This window comes from Haliotis rubra, unplaced genomic scaffold, assembly GCF_003918875.1.
Source record: "Haliotis rubra isolate DU_JTF1 unplaced genomic scaffold, ASM391887v1 Scf337, whole genome shotgun sequence".
Lineage (NCBI taxonomy): Eukaryota > Metazoa > Mollusca > Gastropoda > Lepetellida > Haliotidae > Haliotis > Haliotis rubra.
The window spans coordinates 295583-319647 of record NW_025767010.1 but is presented as its reverse complement, the minus strand read 5'-3'; the positions used below and the strand labels follow the sequence as shown (position 1 = coordinate 319647).

The 24065-nt window shown below is 37.6% G+C and overlaps 1 protein-coding gene across 1 annotated transcript in view; it reads right to left on the bottom strand.

Moving 5' to 3' along the window:
* Positions 1-240: 240 nt before the first annotated feature.
* LOC124284430 (transmembrane protein 179-like) overlaps positions 241-24065 on the bottom strand; it is a 75227-nt gene continuing 51402 nt past the window's right edge. Inside the window, exons 3-5 of the mRNA XM_046720510.1 lie at positions 3764-3910; positions 3501-3579; positions 241-2971 (exon numbers count right to left, since the gene is read on the bottom strand). Of these exons, the coding sequence (XP_046576466.1) occupies positions 2831-2971; positions 3501-3579; positions 3764-3910 (367 nt within the window). The 3' untranslated portion in view covers positions 241-2830. The remainder of the gene's footprint in view (positions 2972-3500; positions 3580-3763; positions 3911-24065) is intronic.

Sequence of the window (24065 nt, the reverse complement as noted above, 5' to 3'; positions counted from 1 at the left end):
GCGATATATTGCGATGCGAAAGCATGTATTGCGATATGTATTGCAATATATTGCGTGAAGTATTTTTACACAAAAACTACTTATAATATAGGAAATGCTTGATTTATAGAGCAAATACAGAGCAAAATCACTAGCTTGATTAAGCTTTAATAACAACTTTTATTCATGATTAAAATTAAAAATGTGAATAATATTTGGCACAAATGAAAAAAGGAAATATCCGAAGATTTCCGAGTGTTACGAAGTTTTCCGAATGCAAGTCAAAATACCGGTTTTCGATCAGCGTATCGGCACTCAACTCAAGCTGATACCGGCAAGCAAAGCCCAATCACTAGATTGTCTGGTTCAGACACGATTATTTACAGTCTTATAGCTGGAATATTTGAGTGCGGCACTCAACTCAAGCTGATACCGTCAAGCAAAGCCCAATCACTAGATTGTCTGGTTCAGACGCGATTATTTACAGTCTTATAGCTGGAATATTTGAGTGCGGCACTCAACTCAAGCTGATACCGTCAAGCAAAGCCCAATCACTAGATTGTCTGGTTCAGACGCGATTATTTACAGTCTTATAGCCGGAATATTTGAGTGCGGCACTCAACTCAAAGCTGATACCGTCAAGCAAAGCCCAATCACTAGATTGTCTGGTTCAGACGCGATTATTTACAGTCTTATAGCTGGAATATTTGAGTGCGGCACTCAACTCAAGCTGATACCGTCAAGCAAAGCCCAATCACTAGATTGTCTGGTTCAGACGCGATTATTTACAGTCTTATAGCTGGAATATTTGAGTGCGGCACTCAACTCAAGCTGATACCGTCAAGCAAAGCCCAATCACTAGATTGTCTTGTTCAGACACGATTATTTACAGTCTTATAGCTGGAATATTTGAGTGCGGCACTCAACTCAAGCTGATACCGTCAAGAAAGCAGAAAGACTCAAGGTTTTCACCAAATAATTCAGATCAGATCATTTCATGCCTGAGCACCACCACAGGTGGTAAAAGTGCGTCCCATCACACAACATACATTGAAAGAATATACATCAAAGTGATAGATATGCACAGTGCTGTTGTGATGATAAATGTACAATACACTGAAAGCACATTAGAAGTTGCCATGTCTCTACAACTCAGATCATATCCTTTAGTGCGATAAGTTAACCCTTTGCGACAAGATGGAAGGCACGAGTGAGAAATAAACTCTCTAATGTGCTAATGAGTTAGGTCAAGACTTCTAAATTCTATGTGCAAGTGAGCCGAAAAATGAGCAATCAAATATATAAGTAAACAGCCGAACGAACAAAAAGCCAAAAGGAACCCTTCCTAAAAAATCGAAACTGTCCTATCACATAACACACGCTAATCTATGTTTTGCAAGTAGATATTTCCGTGATTGGTTCCTGAATTTAGACTGGGCAAAACAGTTCCATGCATTTTGTCGGAATAATTTGTATCTGTGCGTTTGTCGAACAGGTATTAGATGTTATTATGTGGATTCAAGTCATTGTATTACGTTATGCTGATGACACTGCTATTTTTGATGTTACACTAGGCGGCTTACAGAAGTCCTTAAATGGTTTTAACGAGTATTGTATTATGATGAAGTTAAACGTTAATATTGCGAAAACTAAAGTTGTTATATTTGGAGGCGTTCCTGCTATATCATCAAAACTTGCCTTCTTTTACGGTAGAAATTGTTTAGAGATAGTTGATTACTATACTTATCTTGGAATTAACTTGCATAGAAATAGACAATTAATATATGCAATAAAATCTCTATGCGAAAATGCACAAAAAGCAAGGTATGGTCTACTCAGCAATTCTCGAAATATCAACTTACCTCTAGACTGTTTATTCTCAGCATTTGACACTTTGGTTGTTCCAATTTAAAAACATGGCTCAGAAGTTTGGGGGTTTGAAAACCTACACTTAATTGAACAAGTCCATCTAAAATTTCTTAAGCTCGCTGCCGGCCTACGAAAGTCTACACCAAATTTTATGGTATATGGGAAACTAGGAAGAGAACCTTTATATATCAAGATATACAAGCGTATGTTACATTTTTGACATAAATTACATTTCTAAATAGGTGTAACTAAGTTCACTCAAATAATGCTTCGATTTGTTCGGTTAGATTTTGAAATTAATAACAATGGCTCACTTGTATACAGAGTATCTTAAATAACATTGGTTTAAATTGGTTTAAACCCTATTTGGAATACTCCATCTGGGTACTCCACCCCATGGTTAGTTTCGAACGCTGAAAGAATTCTTAAAGACCAGTTCTTTCAAAATTGGAAAGGCAATATCTCTGCAAGCCCTAAAGGTTTATATTATTGCTATTTCAAATAGACTTTTGGAATTGAATCATACCTTCTTCTTCCTAAGACGTTATCATTACAGCTGATGAAATTGCGTCAAACCATAACTTCCCTGTGGAAACAGGCCGTTGGAGTGGAGTACCAAGAGGTGAAAGACTTTGTCCTCTCTGTAACTCACCTGCTATAGCAGATGAGTTCCATTACCTTTTCAAGTGCGAGACCTTCATCCAAGTGAGATCTATATATATGATAGAAGCCTCAGAGAGTATATGGACATTACCTGGTAACAGTCAGGCAATCAACTCTCGAAGTAATTAGAAACAATTCACACCTACAACAACAACGTCACCAGGTGACCTCCAAACGGCATGCCCCGACCTACTGGGTTAAGGGCGAGGTCAAGGTCACTGTACTCTTCATCTTTGAAAACTGTTTCTGTATACAAAGAAAGGTATGCACAGTTTGTTCTTGTCGATCCAGCCACGGACACGAAAACTGTGACATATTATTATGCTGATGGTTCCGAGGCTGCAAAGTTCTTAAGGTCAGAGGTGGCTTGTGCATTGGCCTGGCGTCTGTTCCTTAGAAATCTGATGATGCCCTCGATTACCAGAAGCACCCACACCAGGAGGGTGCTCCATGTTGCAATCTGAAAAAGGAAACAGTAACATCACACTGTTCATTCTCAAGTTTAGTAAGAATGTTCCTTATTTCAGTTATAGTTGTCAGAATCCTGTCAAAGGTATGTTCAAGGGAATCCTGTCAAAGGTATGTCCAGGAGGTTTTGCGCGCCAGATGAACTTCCGGGTGTGAAGTGAAGTGAATGGGGTTTAACGTCGCACTTGACAATTGATTGTCCAATCAGGAAACATTTTATAAGATCCATGTTGTTGCTGCCAAAACCATCGTGTATTGAATTTTGTTGATGTTGTTTCCAAAATTAACATAGTTATGCTTTCGAAGGGGTCCAAAGTTTACAATCGAGTCTTTTTATATATTTCAGTGCACATTTCAAAGTGTTTTTGTTACTCTTACAGAACGTATTTGACTCAGCTGTAGTGCTATTTATAGACGACCCCAATCTAGGCATGTCGTGCTGCGATGTGCAGTGTAACTTGAGTATAATTAGTCTAACTAGCCTGCATAACTGTAGTGTGTACGTTATGAGACAAGCTTACCTGTGTTACTGTCAGGTAAGTGTAGAAAGAGTGAGTCCGGTAGTCTGCATTCCACGTGAATTTCTCCCCGTCGGCACAGCTGCAATAATGAACGATATGGAAATGATTAGTGAAAATTGTTTATATATTATGTTATGGGTATATTTACACATTTAACGTGTCATAAGAACAGATACAAAGAGGTTGGCAGAACATCTCTTGTATCGCATTAAAGGATCTTTTTTTCACAGAATTTTCTTTAAAAGACCCGAATCAATGCTAACCTGCTAATAATGTGACCCATCTCTCTGCCCTTTAGGAAGCCATCACAGAACGTCTTGAAGCCAACGCTGATGATACAGGAAGAAATGAACGTCACAAAAGCGACGACTGAATTCACCACGATGAAAGGGAACACCCACATCTTTGACCTGAAACAACACTCAGAGGATTAACATCTACATCTTTGATCTGAAACAACACTCAGAGGGTTAACATCCACATCTTTGACCTGAAACAACACTCAGCGGGTTAACATCTACATCTTTGACCTGAAACAACACTCAGAGGGTTAACATCTACATTTTTTATCTGAAACAACACTCAGAGGTTTATCATCTACATCTTTGATCTGAAACAACACTCAGAGGGTTAACATCTACATCTTTGATCTGAAACAACACTCAGAGGTTTAACATCTACATCTTTGATCTGAAACAACACTCAGAGGGTTATCATCTACATCTTTGATCTGAAACAACACTCAGAGGGTTAACATCCACATCTTTGATCTGAAACAACACTCAGAGGGTTAACATCTACATCTTTGATCTGAAACAACACTCAGAGGGTTAACATCTACATCTTTGATCTGAAACAACACTCAGAAGGTTTATCATCTACATCTTTGATCTGAAACAACACTCAGAGGGTTATCATCTACATCTTTGATCTGAAACAACACTCAGAGGGTTATCATCTACATCTTTGATCTGAAACAACACTCAGAGGGTTAACATCTACATCTTTGATCTGAAACAACACTCAGAGGGTTAACATCTACATCTTTGATCTGAAACAACACTCAGAGGGTTATCATCTACATCTTTGATCTGAAACAACACTCAGAGGGTTAACATCTACATCTTTGATCTGAAACAACACTCAGAGGGTTATCATCTACATCTTTGATCTGAAACAACACTCAGAGGTTTATCATCCACATCTTTGATCTGAAACAACACTCAGAGGGTTATCATCTACATCTTTGATCTGAAACAACACTCAGAGGGTTAACATCTACATCTTTGATCTGAAACAACACTCAGAGGGTTATCATCTACATCTTTGATCTGAAACAACACTCAGAGGGTTAATCATCTACATCTTTGATCTGAAACAACACTCAGAGGGTTAACATCTACATCTTTGATCTGAAACAACACTCAGAGGGTTATCATCTACATCTTTGATCTGAAACAACACTCAGAGGGTTAATCATCCACATCTTTGATCTGAAACAACACTCAGAGGGTTAACATCCACATCTTTGATCTGAAACAACACTCAGAGGGTTAACATCTACATCTTTGATCTGAAACAACACTCAGAGGGTTAACATCTACATCTTTGATCTGAAACAACACTCAGAGGGTTATCATCTACATCTTTGATCTGAAACAACACTCAGAGGGTTATCATCTACATCTTTGATCTGAAACAACACTCAGAGGTTTATCATCTACATCTTTGATCTGAAACAACACTCAGAGGGTTAACATCTACACATCTTTGATCTGAAACAACACTCAGAGGGTTAACATCTACATCTTTGATCTGAAACAACACTCAGAGGGTTATCATCTACATCTTTGATCTGAAACAACACTCAGAGGGTTATCATCTACATCTTTGATCTGAAACAACACTCAGAGGGTTAACATCTACATCTTTGATCTGAAACAACACTCAGAGGGTTATCATCTACATCTTTGATCTGAAACAACACTCAGAGGGTTATCATCTACATCTTTGATCTGAAACAACACTCAGAGGGTTAACATCTACATCTTTGATCTGAAACAACACTCAGAGGGTTATCATCTACATCTTTGATCTGAAACAACACTCAGAGGGTTATCATCTACATCTTTGATCTGAAACAACACTCAGAGGGTTAACATCCACATCTTTGATCTGAAACAACACTCAAAGGGTTAACATCTACATCTTTGATCTGAAACAACACTCAGAGGGTTATCATCTACATCTTTGATCTGAAACAACACTCAGAGGGTTAACATCTACATCTTTGATCTGAAACAACACTCAGAGGGTTAACATCTACATCTTTGATCTGAAACAACACTCAGAGGGTTAACATCTACATCTTTGATCTGAAACAACACTCAGAGGGTTAACATCTACATCTTTGATCTGAAACAACACTCAGAGGGGTTAACATCTACATCTTTGATCTGAAACAACACTCAGAGGGTTATCATCTACATCTTTGATCTGAAACAACACTCAGAGGTTAATCATCTACATCTTTGATCTGAAACAACACTCAGAGGGTTATCATCTACATCTTTGATCTGAAACAACACTCAGAGGGTTATCATCTACATCTTTGATCTGAAACAACACTCAGAGGTTTATCATCTACATCTTTGATCTGAAACAACACTCAGAGGGTTATCATCTACATCTTTGATCTGAAACAACACTCAGAGGGTTAATCATCTACATCTTTGATCTGAAACAACACTCAGAGGGTTATCATCTACATCTTTGATCTGAAACAACACTCAGAAGGTTAACATCTACATCTTTGATCTGAAACAACACTCAGAGGGTTAACATCTACATCTTTGATCTGAAACAACACTCAGAGGTTTATCATCTACATCTTTGATCTGAAACAACACTCAGAGGGTTATCATCTACATCTTTGATCTGAAACAACACTCAGAGGGTTAACATCTACATCTTTGATCTGAAACAACACTCAGAGGGTTATCATCTACATCTTTGATCTGAAACAACACTCAGAGGGTTAACATCTACATCTTTGATCTGAAACAACACTCAGAGGGTTATCATCTACATCTTTGATCTGAAACAACACTCAGAGGGTTAACATCTACATCTTTGATCTGAAACAACACTCAGAGGGTTATCATCTACATCTTTGATCTGAAACAACACTCAGAGGGTTAACATCTACATCTTTGATCTGAAACAACACTCAGAGGGTTAACATCTACATCTTTGATCTGAAACAACACTCAGAGGGTTAACATCTACATCTTTGATCTGAAACAACACTCAATGGGTTATCATCTACATCTTTGATCTGAAACAACACTCAGAGGGTTATCATCTACATCTTTGATCTGAAACAACACTCAGAGGGTTAACATCTACATCTTTGATCTGAAACAACACTCAGAGGGTTATCATCTACATCTTTGATCTGAAACAACACTCAGAGGGTTATCATCTACATCTTTGATCTGAAACAACACTCAGAGGGTTATCATCTACATCTTTGATCTGAAACAACACTCAGAGGGTTATCATCTACATCTTTGATCTGAAACAACACTCAAAGGGTTAACATCCACATCTTTGATCTGAAACAACACTCAGAGGGTTAACATCTACATCTTTGATCTGAAACAACACTCAGAGGGGTTATCATCCACATCTTTGATCTGAAACAACACTCAGAGGGTTATCATCCACATCTTTGATCTGAAACAACACTCAGAGGGTTAACATCTACATCTTTGATCTGAAACAACACTCAGAGGTTTAACATCTACATCTTTGATCTGAAACAACACTCAGAGGGTTATCATCTACATCTTTGATCTGAAACAACACTCAGAGGGTTATCATCTACATCTTTGATCTGAAACAACACTCAGAGGGTTAACATCTACATCTTTGATCTGAAACAACACTCAGAGGGTTATCATCTACATCTTTGATCTGAAACAACACTCAGAGGGTTATCATCTACATCTTTGATCTGAAACAACACTCAGAGGGTTAACATCTACATCTTTGATCTGAAACAACACTCAGAGGGTTAACATCTACATCTTTGATCTGAAACAACACTCAGAGGGTTATCATCTACATCTTTGATCTGAAACAACACTCAGAGGTTTAACATCCACATCTTTGATCTGAAACAACACTCAGAGGGTTAACATCTACATCTTTGATCTGAAACAACACTCAGAGGGTTATCATCTACATCTTTGATCTGAAACAACACTCAGAGGGTTAACATCTACATCTTTGATCTGAAACAACACTCAGAGGGTTATCATCTACATCTTTGATCTGAAACAACACTCAGAGGGTTAACATCTACATCTTTGATCTGAAACAACACTCAGAGGGTTAACATCTACATCTTTGATCTGAAACAACACTCAGAGGGTTATCATCTACATCTTTGATCTGAAACAACACTCAGAGGGTTAATCATCTACATCTTTGATCTGAAACAACACTCAGAGGGTTATCATCTACATCTTTGATCTGAAACAACACTCAGAGGGTTAACATCTACATCTTTGATCTGAAACAACACTCAGAGGTTAAGTCATCTACATCTTTGATCTGAAACAACACTCAGAGGGTTATCATCTACATCTTTGATCTGAAACAACACTCAGAGGTTAATCATCTACATCTTTGATCTGAAACAACACTCAGAGGGTTATCATCTACATCTTTGATCTGAAACAACACTCAGAGGGTTAACATCTACATCTTTGATCTGAAACAACACTCAGAGGGTTAACATCTACATCTTTGATCTGAAACAACACTCAGAGGGTTAATCATCTACATCTTTGATCTGAAACAACACTCAGAGGTTATCATCTACATCTTTGATCTGAAACAACACTCAGAGGGTTAACATCTACATCTTTGATCTGAAACAACACTCAGAGGGTTAACATCTACATCTTTGATCTGAAACAACACTCAGAGGGTTATCATCTACATCTTTGATCTGAAACAACACTCAGAGGTTTATCATCTACATCTTTGATCTGAAACAACACTCAGAGGGTTAACATCTACATCTTTGATCTGAAACAACACTCAGATGTTATCATCATCATCTTTGATCTGAAACAACACTCAGAGGGTTAACATCGACATCTTTGATCTGAAACAACACTCAGAGGGTTATCATCTACATCTTTGATCTGAAACAACACTCAAAGGGTTAACATCCACATCTTTGATCTGAAACAACACTCAGAGGGTTAACATCTACATCTTTGATCTGAAACAACACTCAGAGGGTTAACATCTACATCTTTGATCTGAAACAACACTCAGAGGGTTATCATCTACATCTTTGATCTGAAACAACACTCAGAGGGTTATCATCTACATCTTTGATCTGAAACAACACTCAGAGGGTTAACATCTACATCTTTGATCTGAAACAACACTCAGAGGGTTATCATCTACATCTTTGATCTGAAACAACACTCAGAGGTTTATCATCCACATCTTTGATCTGAAACAACACTCAGAGGGTTATCATCTACATCTTTGATCTGAAACAACACTCAGAGGGTTATCATCTACATCTTTGATCTGAAACAACACTCAAAGGGTTAACATCCACATCTTTGATCTGAAACAACAGTCAAAGGGTTAACATCTACATCTTTGATCTGAAACAACACTCAGAGGTTTATCATCCACATCTTTGATCTGAAACAACACTCAGAGGTTTACCATCCACATCTTTGATCTGAAACAACACTCAGAGGGTTATCATCTACATCTTTGATCTGAAACAACACTCAGAGGTTTAACATCTACATCTTTGATCTGAAACAACACTCAGAGGTTTATCATCTACATCTTTGATCTGAAACAACACTCAGAGGTTAATCATCTACATCTTTGATCTGAAACAACACTCAGAGGGTTAACATCTACATCTTTGATCTGAAACAACACTCAGAGGGTTAACATCTACATCTTTGATCTGAAACAACACTCAGAGGGTTATCATCTACATCTTTGATCTGAAACAACACTCAGAGGGTTATCATCTACATGTTGAATCTGAAACAAGACTCAGAGGGTTAACATCTACATCTTTGATCTGAAACAACACTCAGAGGGTTATCATCTACATCTTTGATCTGAAACAACACTCAGAGGTTTAACATCCACATCTTTGATCTGAAACAACACTCAGAGGGTTAACATCTACATCTTTGATCTGAAACAACACCCACAGGGTTATCATCTACATCTTTGATCTGAAACAACACTCAGAGGTTTAACATCTACATCTTTGATCTGAAACAACACTCAGAGGGTTAACATCTACATCTTTGATCTGAAACAACACTCAGAGGGTTATCATCTACATCTTTGATCTGAAACAACACTCAGAGGTTAATCATCTACATCTTTGATCTGAAACAACACTCAGAGGGTTATCATCTACATGTTCCATCTGAAACAAGACTCAGAGGGTTAACATCTACATCTTTGATCTGAACCAAAACTCAGAGGTAAGTCATCTACATCTTTGATCTGAAACAACACTCGGAGGGTTATCATCTACATCTTTGATCTGAAACAACACTCAGAGGTTAATCATCTACATCTTTGATCTGAAACAACACTCAGAGGGTTATCATCTACATGTTCAATCTGAAACAACACTCAGAGGGTTAACATCTACATCTTTGATCTGAAACAACACTCGGAGGGTTAACATCTACATCTTTGATCTGAAACAACACTCAGAGGTTAATCATCTACATCTTTGATCTGAAACAACACTCAGAGTGTTATCATCTACATGTTCAATCTGAAACAAGACTCAGAGGGTTAACATCTACATCTTTGATCTGCAACAACACTCAGAGGGTTAACATCTACATCTTTGATCTGAAACAACACTCAGAGGGTTATCATCTACATCTTTGATCTGAAACAACACTCAAAGTGTTATCATCTACATCTTTGATCTGCAACAACACTCAGAGGGTTAACATCTACATCTTGGATCTGAAACAACACTCAGATGGTTATCATCTACATCTTTGATCTGAAACAACACTTAGAAGGTTAACATCGACATCTTTGATCTGAAACAACACTCAGCGGGTTATCATCTAGATCTTTAATCTGAAACAACACATGGAAGGCTAACATCCACATCTTCAATCTGAAACAACACTCAGAGGGTTAACATCTACATCTTTGATCTGAAACAACACTCAGAGGGTTAACATCTACATCTTTGATCTGAAACAACACTCAATGGGTTATCATCTACATCTTTGATGTAAAAAGAAAAACTCAGAGGGTTATCATCTACATCTTTGATCTGCAACAACACTCAGAGGGTTAACATCTACATCTTTGATCTGAAACAACACTCAGAGGGTTATCATCTACATCTTTGATCTGAAACAACACTCAGAGGTTTATCATTTACATCTTTGATCTGAAACAACACTCAGAGGGTTATCATCTACATCTTTGATCTGAAACAACACTCAGAGGGTTATCATCTACATCTTTGATCTGAAACAACACTCAAAGGGTTAACATCCACATCTTTGATCTGAAACAACAGTCAAAGGGTTAACATCTACATCTTTGATCTGAAACAACAATCAGAGGTTTATCATCCACATCATTGATCTGAAACAACACTCAGAGGTTTATCATCCACATCTTTGATCTGCAACAACACTCAGAGGGTTAACATCTACATCTTTGATCTGAAACAACACTCAGAGGTTTAACATCTACATCTTTGATCTGAAACAACACTCAGAGGGTTATCATCTACATCTTTGATCTGAAACAACACTCAGAGGTTAATCATCTACATCTTTGATCTGCAACAACACTCAGAGGGTTAACATCTACATCTTTGATCTGAAACAACACTCTGTGGGTTAACATCTACATCTTTGATCTGAAACAACACTCAGAGGTTAATCATCTACATCTTTGATCTGAAACAACACTCAGAGGGTTATCATCTACATGTTGAATCTGAAACAAGACTCAGAGGGTTAACATCTACATCTTTGATCTGCAAACAACACTCAGAGGGTTAACATCTACATCTTTGATCTGAAACAACACTCAGAGGGTTATCATCTACATCTTTGATCTGCAACAACACTCAGAGGGTTATCATCTACATCTTTGATCTGCAACAACACTCAGAGGGTTAACATCTACATCTTGGATCTGAAACAACACTCAGATCGTTATCATCTACATCTTGGATCTGAAACAACACTCAGAAGGTTAACATCTACATCTTTGATCTGAAACAACACTCAGAGGGTTATCATCTACATCTTTAATCTGAAACAACCCTCAGAGGGTTATCATCTACATCTTTGATCTGAAACAACACTCAAAGGGTTAACATCCACATCTTTGATCTGAAACAACACTCAAAGGGTTAACATCTACATCTTTGATCTGAAACAACAATCAGAGGTTTATCATCCACATCATTGATCTGAAACAACACTCAGATGTTTACCATCCACATCTTTGATCTGCAACAATACTCAGAGGGTTAGCATCTACATCTTTGATCTGAAACAACACTCAGAGGTTTAACATCTACATCTTTGATCTGAAACAACACTCAGAGGGTTATCATCTACATCTTTGATCTGAAACAACACTCAGAGGTTAATCATCTACATCTTTGATCTGAAACAACACTCAGAGGGTTAACATCTACATCTTTGATCTGAAACAACACTCAAAGGGTTATCATCTACATCTTTGATCTGAAACAACACTCAGAGGTTAATCATCTACATCTTTGATCTGAAACAACACTCAGAGGGTTATCATCTACATGTTCAATCTGAAACAACACTCAGAGGGTTAACATCTACATCTTTGATCTGCAACAACACTCAGAGGGTTAACATCTACATCTTTGATCTGAAACAACACTCAGAGGGTTATCATCTACATCTTTGATCTGAAACAACACTCAGAGGGTTATCATCTACATCTTTGATCTGCAACAACACTCAGAGGGTTAACATCTACATCTTTGATCTGAAACAACACTCAGATGGTTATCATCTACATCTTTGATCTGAAACAACACTTAGAAGGTTAACATCGACATCTTTGATCTGAAACAACACTCAGCGGGTTATCATCTAGATCTTTAATCTGAAACAACACTTGGAAGGCTAACATCCACATCTTCAATCTGAAACAACACTCAGAGGGTTAACATCTATATCTTTGATCTGAAACAACACTCAGAGGGTTAACATCTACATCTTTGATCTGAAACAACACTCAGTGGGTTATCATCTACATCTTTGATCTGAAACAACACTCAGAGGGTTTATCATCTACATCTTTGACCTGAAACAACACTCAGAGGGTTATCATCTACATCTTTGATCTGAAACAACACTCAGAGGGTTAAAATCTACATCTTTGATCTGAAACAACACTCAGAGGGTTAACATCTACATCTTGGATCTGAAACAACACTCAGAGGTTTATCATCCACATCATTGATCTGAAACAACACTCAGATGGTTATTGTCTACATCTTGGACCTGAAACAACACTCAGAGGGTTATCATCTACATCTTTGATCTGAAACAACACTCAAAGGGTTAAAATCTACATCTTTGATCTGAAACAACACTCAGAGGGTTAACATCTACATCTTTGATCTGAAACAACACTCAGAGGTTTATCATCCACATCTTTGATCTGAAACAACACTCAGATGGTTATTGTCTACATCTTGGACCTGAAACAACACTCAGAGGGTTAACATCTACATCTTTGACCTGAAACAACACTCAGAGGGTTAACATCTACATCTTTGATCTGAAACAACACTCAGAGGTTTATCATCCACATCTTTGATCTGAAACAACACTCAGAGGTTTATCATCTACATCTTTGATCTGAAACAACACTTAGAAGGTTAACATCCACATCTTTGATCTGAAACAACACTCAGTGGGTTATAATCTAGATCTTTTATCTGAAACAACACTTAGAAGGTTAACATCCACATCTTCATTCTGAAACAACACTCAGAGGGTTAACATCTATATCTTTGATCTGGAAACAATACTCAGAGGGCAAACATCTACATCTTTGATCTGAAACAACACTCAGAGGGTTATCATTTACATCTTTGATCTGAAACAACACTCAGAGGTTTATCATCTACATCTTTCACCTGAAACAACACTCAGAGGGTTAACATCCACATCTTTGATCTGAAACAACACTCAGAGGGTTATCATCTACATCTTTGATCTGAAACAACACTCAGAGGGTTATCATCTACATCTTTGATCTGAAACAACACTCAGAGGGTTATCATCTACATCTTGGACCTGAAACAACACTCAGAGGGTTATCATCTACATCTTTGATCTGAAACAACACTCAGAGGGTTATCATCTACATCTTTGATCTGAAACAACACTCAATGGGTTATCATCTACATCTTTGATCTGAAACAACACTCAGAGGTTTATCATTTACATCTTGGACCTGAAACAACACTCAGAGGGTTATCATCTACATCCTTGAGCTGAAACAACCCTCAGAGGGTTATCATCTACATCTTTGATCTGAAACAACACTCATAGGGTTACCATCCACATCTTTGATCTGAAACAACAGTCAAAGGGTTAACATCTACATCTTTGATCTGAAACAACACTCAGAGGGTTATCATCTACATCTTTGATCTGAAACAACACTCAGAGGTTTACCATCCACATCTTTGATCTGAAACAACACTCAGAGGGTTAACATCTACATCTTTGATCTGAAACAACACCCACAGGGTTATCATCTACATCTTTGGTCTGAAACATCACTCAGAGGGTTAACATCTACATCTTTGATCTGAAACAACTCTCAGAGGTTTAACATCTACATCTTTGATCTGAAACAACACTCGGAGGGTTATCATCTACATCTTTGATCTGAAACAACACTCAGAGGTTAATCATCTACATCTTTGATCTGAAACAACACTCAGAGGGTTATCATCTACATGTTCCATCTGAAACAAGACTCAGAGGGTTAACATCTACATCTTTGATCTGAACCAAAACTCAGAGGTAAGTCATCTACATCTTTGATCTGAAACAACACTCGGAGGGTTATCATCTACATCTTTGATCTGAAACAACACTTAGAAGGTTAACATCGACATCTTTGATCTGAAACAACACTCAGCGGGTTATCATCTAGATCTTTAATCTGAAACAACACTTGGAAGGTTAACATCCACATCTTCAATCTGAAACAACACTCAGAGGGTTAACATCTATATCTTTGATCTGAAACAACACTCGGAGGGTTAACATCTACATCTTTGATCTGAAACAACACTCAATGGGTTATCATCTACATCTGTGATCTGAAACAACACTCAGAGGTTTATCATTTACATCTTGGACCTGAAACAACACTCAGAGGGTTATCATCTACATCTTTGATCTGAAACAACACTCGGAGGGTTAAAATCTACATCTTTGAAAACAACACTCAGAGGGTTAACATCTATCTTGGATTAAACAACATCCATCATCTTCATTGATCTGAAACAACACTCAGATGGTTATTGTCTACATCTTGGACCTGAAACAACACTCAGAGGGTTATCATCTACATCTTTGATCTGAAACAACACTCAAAGGGTTAAAATCTACATCTTTGATCTGAAACAACACTCAGAGGGTTAACATCTACATCTTGGATCTGAAACAACACTCAGAGGTTTATCATCCACATCATTGATCTGAAACAACACTCAGATGGTTATTGTCTACATCTTGGACCTGAAACAACACTCAGAGGGTTAACATCTACATCTTTGACCTGAAACAACACTCAGAGGGTTAACATCTACATCTTTGACCTGAAACAACACTCAGAGGGTTAACATCTACATCTTTGATCTGAAACAACACTCAGAGGTTTATCATCCACATCTTTGATCTGAAACAACACTCAGAGGTTTATCATCTACATCTTTGATCTGAAACAACACTTAGAAGGTTAACATCCACATCTTTGATCTGAAACAACACTCAGTGGGTTATAATCTAGATCTTTTATCTGAAACAACACTTAGAAGGTTAACATCCACATCTTCATTCTGAAACAACACTCAGAGGGTTAACATCTATATCTTTGATCTGAAACAATACTCAGAGGGCAAACATCTACATCTTTGATCTGAAACAACACTCAGAGGGTTATCATTTACATCTTTGATCTGAAACAACACTCAGAGGTTTATCATCTACATCTTTCACCTGAAACAACACTCAGAGGGTTAACATCCACATCTTTGATCTGAAACAACACTCAGAGGGTTATCATCTACATCTTTGATCTGAAACAACACTCAGAGGGTTATCATCTACATCTTTGATCTGAAACAACACTCAGAGGGTTATCATCTACATCTTGGACCTGAAACAACACTCAGAGGGTTATCATCTACATCTTTGATCTGAAACAACACTCAGAGGGTTATCATCTACATCTTTGATCTGAAACAACACTCAATGGGTTATCATCTACATCTTTGATCTGAAACAACACTCAGAGGTTTACCATTTACATCTTGGACCTGAAACAACACTCGGAGGGTTAACATCTACATCTTTGATCTGAAACAACACTCAATGGGTTATCATCTACATCTGTGATCTGAAACAACACTCAGAGGTTTATCATTTACATCTTGGACCTGAAACAACACTCAGAGGGTTATCATCTACATCTTTGATCTGAAACAACACTCGGAGGGTTAAAATCTACATCTTTGATCTGAAACAACACTCAGAGGGTTAACATCTACATCTTGGATCTGAAACAACACTCAGAGGTTTATCATCCACATCATTGATCTGAAACAACACTCAGATGGTTATTGTCTACATCTTGGACCTGAAACAACACTCAGAGGGTTATCATCTACATCTTTGATCTGAAACAACACTCAAAGGGTTAAAATCTACATCTTTGATCTGAAACAACACTCAGAGGGTTAACATCTACATCTTGGATCTGAAACAACACTCAGAGGTTTATCATCCACATCATTGATCTGAAACAACACTCAGATGGTTATTGTCTACATCTTGACCTGAAACAACACTCAGAGGGTTAACATCTACATCTTTGACCTGAAACAACACTCAGAGGGTTAACATCTACATCTTTGACCTGAAACAACACTCAGAGGGTTAACATCTACATCTTTGATCTGAAACAACACTCAGAGGTTTATCATCCACATCTTTGATCTGAAACAACACTCAGAGGTTTATCATCTACATCTTTGATCTGAAACAACACTTAGAAGGTTAACATCCACATCTTTGATCTGAAACAACACTCAGTGGGTTATAATCTAGATCTTTTATCTGAAACAACACTTAGAAGGTTAACATCCACATCTTCATTCTGAAACAACACTCAGAGGGTTAACATCTATATCTTTGATCTGAAACAATACTCAGAGGGCAAACATCTACATCTTTGATCTGAAACAACACTCAGAGGGTTATCATTTATATCTTTGATCTGAAACAACACTCAGAGGTTTATCATCTACATCTTTCACCTGAAACAACACTCAGAGGGTTAACATCCACATCTTTGATCTGAAACAACACTCAGAGGGTTATCATCTACATCTTTGATCTGAAACAACACTCAGAGGGTTATCATCTACATCTTTGATCTGAAACAACACTCAGAGGGTTATCATCTACATCTTGGACCTGAAACAACACTCAGAGGGTTATCATCTACATCTTTGATCTGAAACAACACTCAGAGGGTTATCATCTACATCTTTGATCTGAAACAACACTCAATGGGTTATCATCTACATCTTTGATCTGAAACAACACTCAGAGGTTTACCATTTACATCTTGGACCTGAAACAACACTCAGAGGGTTATCATCTACATCCTTGAGCTGAAACAACCCTCAGAGGGTTATCATCTACATCTTTGATCTGAAACAACACTCAAAGGGTTACCATCCACATCTTTGATCTGAAACAACAGTCAAAGGGTTAACATCTACATCTTTGATCTGAAACAACACTCAGAGGGTTATCATCTACATCTTTGATCTGAAACAACACTCAGAGGTTTACCATCCACATCTTTGATCTGAAACAACACTCAGAGGGTTAACATCTACATCTTTGATCTGAAACAACACCCACAGGGTTATCATCTACATCTTTGGTCTGAAACATCACTCAGAGGTTTAACATCTACATCTTTGATCTGAAACAACTCTCAGAGGTTTAACATCTACATCTTTGATCTGAAACAACACTCGGAGGGTTATCATCTACATCTTTGATCTGAAACAACACTCAGAGGTTAATCATCTACATCTTTGATCTGAAACAACACTCAGAGGGTTATCATCTACATGTTCCATCTGAAACAAGACTCAGAGGGTTAACATCTACATCTTTGATCTGAACCAAAACTCAGAGGTAAGTCATCTACATCTTTGATCTGAAACAACACTCGGAGGGTTATCATCTACATCTTTGATCTGAAACAACACTCAGAGGTTAATCATCTACATCTTTGATCTGAAACAACACTCAGAGGGTTATCATCTACATGTTCAATCTGAAACAACACTCAGAGGGTTAACATCTACATCTTTGATCTGAAACAACACTCGGAGGGTTAACATCTACATCTTTGATCTGAAACAACACTCAGAGGTTAATCATCTACATCTTTGATCTGAAACAACACTCAGAGGGTTATCATCTACATGTTCAATCTGAAACAAGACTCAGAGGGTTAACATCTACATCTTTGATCTGCAACAACACTCAGAGGGTTAACATCTACATCTTTGATCTGAAACAACACTCAGAGGGTTATCATCTACATCTTTGATCTGAAACAACACTCAAAGTGTTATCATCTACATCTTTGATCTGCAACAACACTCAGAGGGTTAACATCTACATCTTGGATCTGAAACAACACTCAGATGGTTATCATCTACATCTTTGATCTGAAACAACACTTAGAAGGTTAACATCGACATCTTTGATCTGAAACAACACTCAGCGGGTTATCATCTAGATCTCTAATCTGAAACAACACATGGAAGGCTAACATCCACATCTTCAATCTGAAACAACACTCAGAGGGTTAACATCTACATCTTTGATCTGCAACAAGACTCAGAGGGTTAACATCTACATCTTTAATCTGAAACAACACTCAATGGGTTATCATCTACATCTTTGATGTAAAAGAAAACTCAGAGGGTTATCATCTACATCTTTGATCTGCAACAAGACTCAGAGGGTTAACATCTACATCTTTGATCTGAAACAACACTCAATGGGTTATCATCTACATCTTTGATCTGAAACAACACTCAGAGGTTTATCATTTACTTCTTGGACCTGAAACAACACTCAGAGGGTTATCATCTACATCTTTGATCTGAAACAACCCTCAGAGGGTTATCATCTACATCTTTGATCTGAAACAACACTCAAAGGGTTAACATCCACATCATTGATCTGAAACAACAGTCAAAGGGTTAACATCTACATCTTTGATCTGAAACAACAATCAGAGGTTTATCATCCACATCATTGATCTGAAACAACACTCAGAGGTTTACCATCCATATCTTTGATCTGCAACAACACTCAGAGGGTTAGCATCTACATCTTTGATCCAAAACAACACTCAGAGGTTTAACATCTACATCTTTGATCTGAAACAACACTCGGAGGGTTATCATCTACATCTTTGATCTGAAACAACACTCAGAGGTTAATCATCTACATCTTTGATCTGCAACAACACTCAGAGGGTTAACATCTACATCTTTGATCTGAAACAACACTCTGTGGGTTAACATCTACATCTTTGATCTGAAACAACACTCAGAGGTTAATCATCTACATCTTTGATCTGAAACAACACTCAGAGGGTTATCATCTACATGTTCAATCTGAAACAAGACTCAGAGGGTTAACATCTACATCTTTGATCTGAAACAACACTCAGAGGGTTAACATCTACATCTTTGATGTGAAACAACACTCAGAGGGTTATCATCTACATCTTTGATCTGCAACAACACTCAAAGGGTTATCATCTACATCTTTGATCTGAAACAACACTCAGAGGGTTAACATCTACATCTTGGATCTGAAACAACACTCAGATCGTTATCATCTACATCTTGGATCTGAAACAACACTTAGAAGGTTAACATGGACATCTTTGATCTGAAACAACACTCAGAGGGTTATCATCTACATCTTTAATCTGAAACAACCCTCAGAGGGTTATCATCTACATCTTTGATCTGAAACAACACTCAAAGGGTTAACATCCACATCTTTGATCTGAAACAACAGTCAAAGGGTTAACATCTACATCTTTGATCTGAAACAACAATCAGAGGTTTATCATCCACATCATTGATCTGAAACAACACTCAGATGTTTACCATCCATATCTTTGATCTGCAACAATACTCAGAGGGTTAGCATCTACATCTTTGATCTAAAACAACACTCAGAGGTTTAACATCTACATCTTTGATCTGAAACAACACTCAGAGGGTTATCATCTACATCTTTGATCTGAAACAACACTCAGAGGCTAATCATCTACATCTTTGATCTGCAACAACACTCAGAGGGTTAACATCTACATCTTTGATCTGAAACAACACTCAGAGGTTAATCATCTACATCTTTGATCTGAAACAACACTCAGAGGGTTATCATCTACATGTTCAATCTGAAACAAGACTCAGAGGGTTAACATCTACATCTTTGATCTGCAACAACACTCAGAGGGTTAACATCTACATCTTTGATCTGAAACAACACTCAGAGGGTTATCATCTACATCTTTGATCTGAAACAACACTCAGAGGGTTATCATCTACATCTTTGATCTGCAACAACACTCAGAGGGTTAACATCTACATCTTGGATCTGAAACAAAACTCAGATGGTTATCATCTACATCTTTGATCTGAAACAACACTCAGAAGGTTAACATCGACATCTTTGATCTGAAACAACACTCAGCGGGTTATCATCTAGATCTTTGATCTGAAACAACACTTAGAAGGCTAACATCCACATCTTCAATCTGAAACAACACTCAGAGGGTTAACATCTATATCTTTGATCTGAAACAACACTCGGAGGGTTAACATCTACATCTTTGATCTGAAACAACACTCAATGGGTTATCATCTACATCTGTGATCTGAAACAACACTCAGAGGTTTATCATTTACATCTTGGACCTGAAACAACACTCAGAGGGTTATCATCTACATCTTTGAGCTGAAACAACCCTCAGAGGGTTATCATCTACATCTTTGATCTGAAACAACACTCAAAGGGTTAACATCCACATCTTTGATCTGAAACAACAGTCAAAGGGTTAACATCTACATCTTTGATCTGAAACAACAATCAGAGGTTTATCATTCACATCTTTGATCTGCAACAACACTCAGAGGGTTAACATCTACATCTTTGATCTGAAACAACACTCAGAGGGTTATCATCTACATCTTTGATCTGAAACAACACTCAGAGGTTAATCATCTACATCTTTGAACTGAAACAACACTCAGAGGGTTAACATCTACATGTTCAATCTGAAACAAGACTCAGAGGGTTAACATCTACATCTTTGATCTGAAACAACAATCAGAGGGTTATCATCTACATCTTTGATCTGAAACAACACTCAGAGGGTTATCATCTACATCTTTGATCTGAAACAACACTCAAAGGGTTAAAATCTACATCTTTGATCTGAAACAACACTCAGAGGGTTAACATCTACATCTTGGATCTGAAACAAGACTCAGAGGGTTAACATCTACATCTTGGATCTGAAACAACACTCAATGGGTTATCATCTACATCTTTGATGTGAAAGAAAACTCAGAAGTTAATCATCTACAACTTTGATCTGCAACAACACTCAGAGGGTTAACATCTACATCTTGGATCTGAAACAACACTCAGAGGTTTATCATCCACATCATTGATCTGAAACAACACTCAGATGGTTATTGTCTACATCTTGGACCTGAAACAACACTCAGAGGGTTAACATCTACATCTTTGATCTGCAACAACACTCAGAGGGTTAACATCTACATCTTTGATCTGAAACAACACTCAGAGGGTTATCATCTACATCTTTGATCTGAAACAACACTCAAAGGGTTATCATCTACATCTTTGATCTGAAACAACACTCAGAGGGTTAACATCTACATCTTTGATCTGAAACAACACTCAGATGGTTATCATCTACATCTTTGATCTGAAACAACACTTAGAAGGTTAATCATCTACATCTTTGATCTGAAACAACACTCAGCGGGTTATCATCTAGATCCTTAATCTGAAACAACACTTGGAAGGCTAACATCCACATCTTCAATCTGAAACAACACTCAGAGGGTTAACATCTATATCTTTGATCTGCAACAAGACTCAGAGGGTTAACATCTACATCTTTGATCTGAAACAACACTCAATGGGTTATCATCTACATCTTTGATGTGAAAGAAAACTCAGAGGGTTATCATCTACATCTTTGATCTGCAACAAGACTCAGAGGGTTAACATCTACATCTTTGATCTGAAACAACACTCAATGGGTTATCATGTACATCTTTGAGCTGAAACAACACTCAGAGGGTTGTCATCTACATCTTTGATCTGAAACAACACTCAAAGGGTTAACATCGACATCTTTGATCTGAAACAACCCTCAGAGGGTTATCATCTACATCTTTGATCTGAAACAACACTCAAAGGGTTAACATCCACATCATTGATCTGAAACAACAGTCAAAGGGTTAACATCTACATCTTTGATCTGAAACAACAATCAGAGGTTTATCATCCACATCATTGATCTGAAACAACACTCAGAGCTTTACCATCCATATCTTTGATCTGCAACAACACTCAGAGGGTTAGCATCTACATCTTTGATCCAAAACAACACTCAGAGGTTTAACATCTACATCTTTGATCTGAAACAACACTCGGAGGGTTATCATCTACATCTTTGATCTGAAACAACACTCAGAGGTTAATCATCTACATCTTTGATCTGCAACAACACTCAGAGGGTTAACATCTACATCTTTGATCTGAAACAACACTCAATGGGTTATCATCTACATCTTTGATCTGAAACAACACTCAGAGGTTTATCATTTACTTCTTGGACCTGAAACAACACTCAGAGGGTTATCATCTACATCTTTGATCTGAAACAACCCTCAGAGGGTTATCATCTACATCTTTGATCTGAAACAACACTCAAAGGGTTAACATCCACATCATTGATCTGAAACAACAGTCAAAGGGTTAACATCTACATCTTTGATCTGAAACAACAATCAGAGGTTTATCATCCACATCATTGATCTGAAACAACACTCAGAGGTTTACCATCCATATCTTTGATCTGCAACAACACTCAGAGGGTTAGCATCTACATCTTTGATCCAAAACAACACTCAGAGGTTTAACATCTACATCTTTGATCTGAAACAACACTCGGAGGGTTATCATCTACATCTTTGATCTGAAACAACACTCAGAGGTTAATCATCTACATCTTTGATCTGCAACAACACTCAGAGGGTTAACATCTACATCTTTGATCTGAAACAACACTCAAAGGGTTACCATCTACATCTTTGATCTGAAACAACACTCAGAGGTTAATCATCTACATCTTTGATCTGAAACAACACTCAGAGGGTTATCATCTACATGTTCAATCTGAAACAAGACTCAGAGGGTTAACATCTACATCTTTGATCTGCAACAACACTCAGAGGGTTAACATCTACATCTTTGATGTGAAACAACACTCAGAGGGTTATCATCTACATCTTTGATCTGCAACAACACTCGGAGGGTTATCATCTACATCTTTGATCTGCAACAACACTCAGAGGGTTAACATCTACATCTTTGATCTGAAACAACACTCAGATCGTTATCATCTACATCTTGGATCTGAAACAACACTTAGAAGGTTAACATCGACATCTTTGATCTGAAACAACACTCAGCGGGTTATCATCTAGATCTTTAATCTGAAACAACCCTCAGAGGGTTATCATCTACATCTTTGATCTGAAACAACACTCAAAGGGTTAACATCCACATCTTTGATCTGAAACAACAGTCAAAGGGTTAACATCTACATCTTTGATCTGAAACAACAATCAGAGGTTTATCATCCACATCATTGATCTGAAACAACACTCAGATGTTTACCATCCATATCTTTGATCTGCAACAATACTCAGAGGGTTAGCATCTACATCTTTGATCTAAAACAACACTCAGAGGTTTAACATCTACATCTTTGATCTGAAACAACACTCGGAGGGTTATCATCTACATCTTTGAT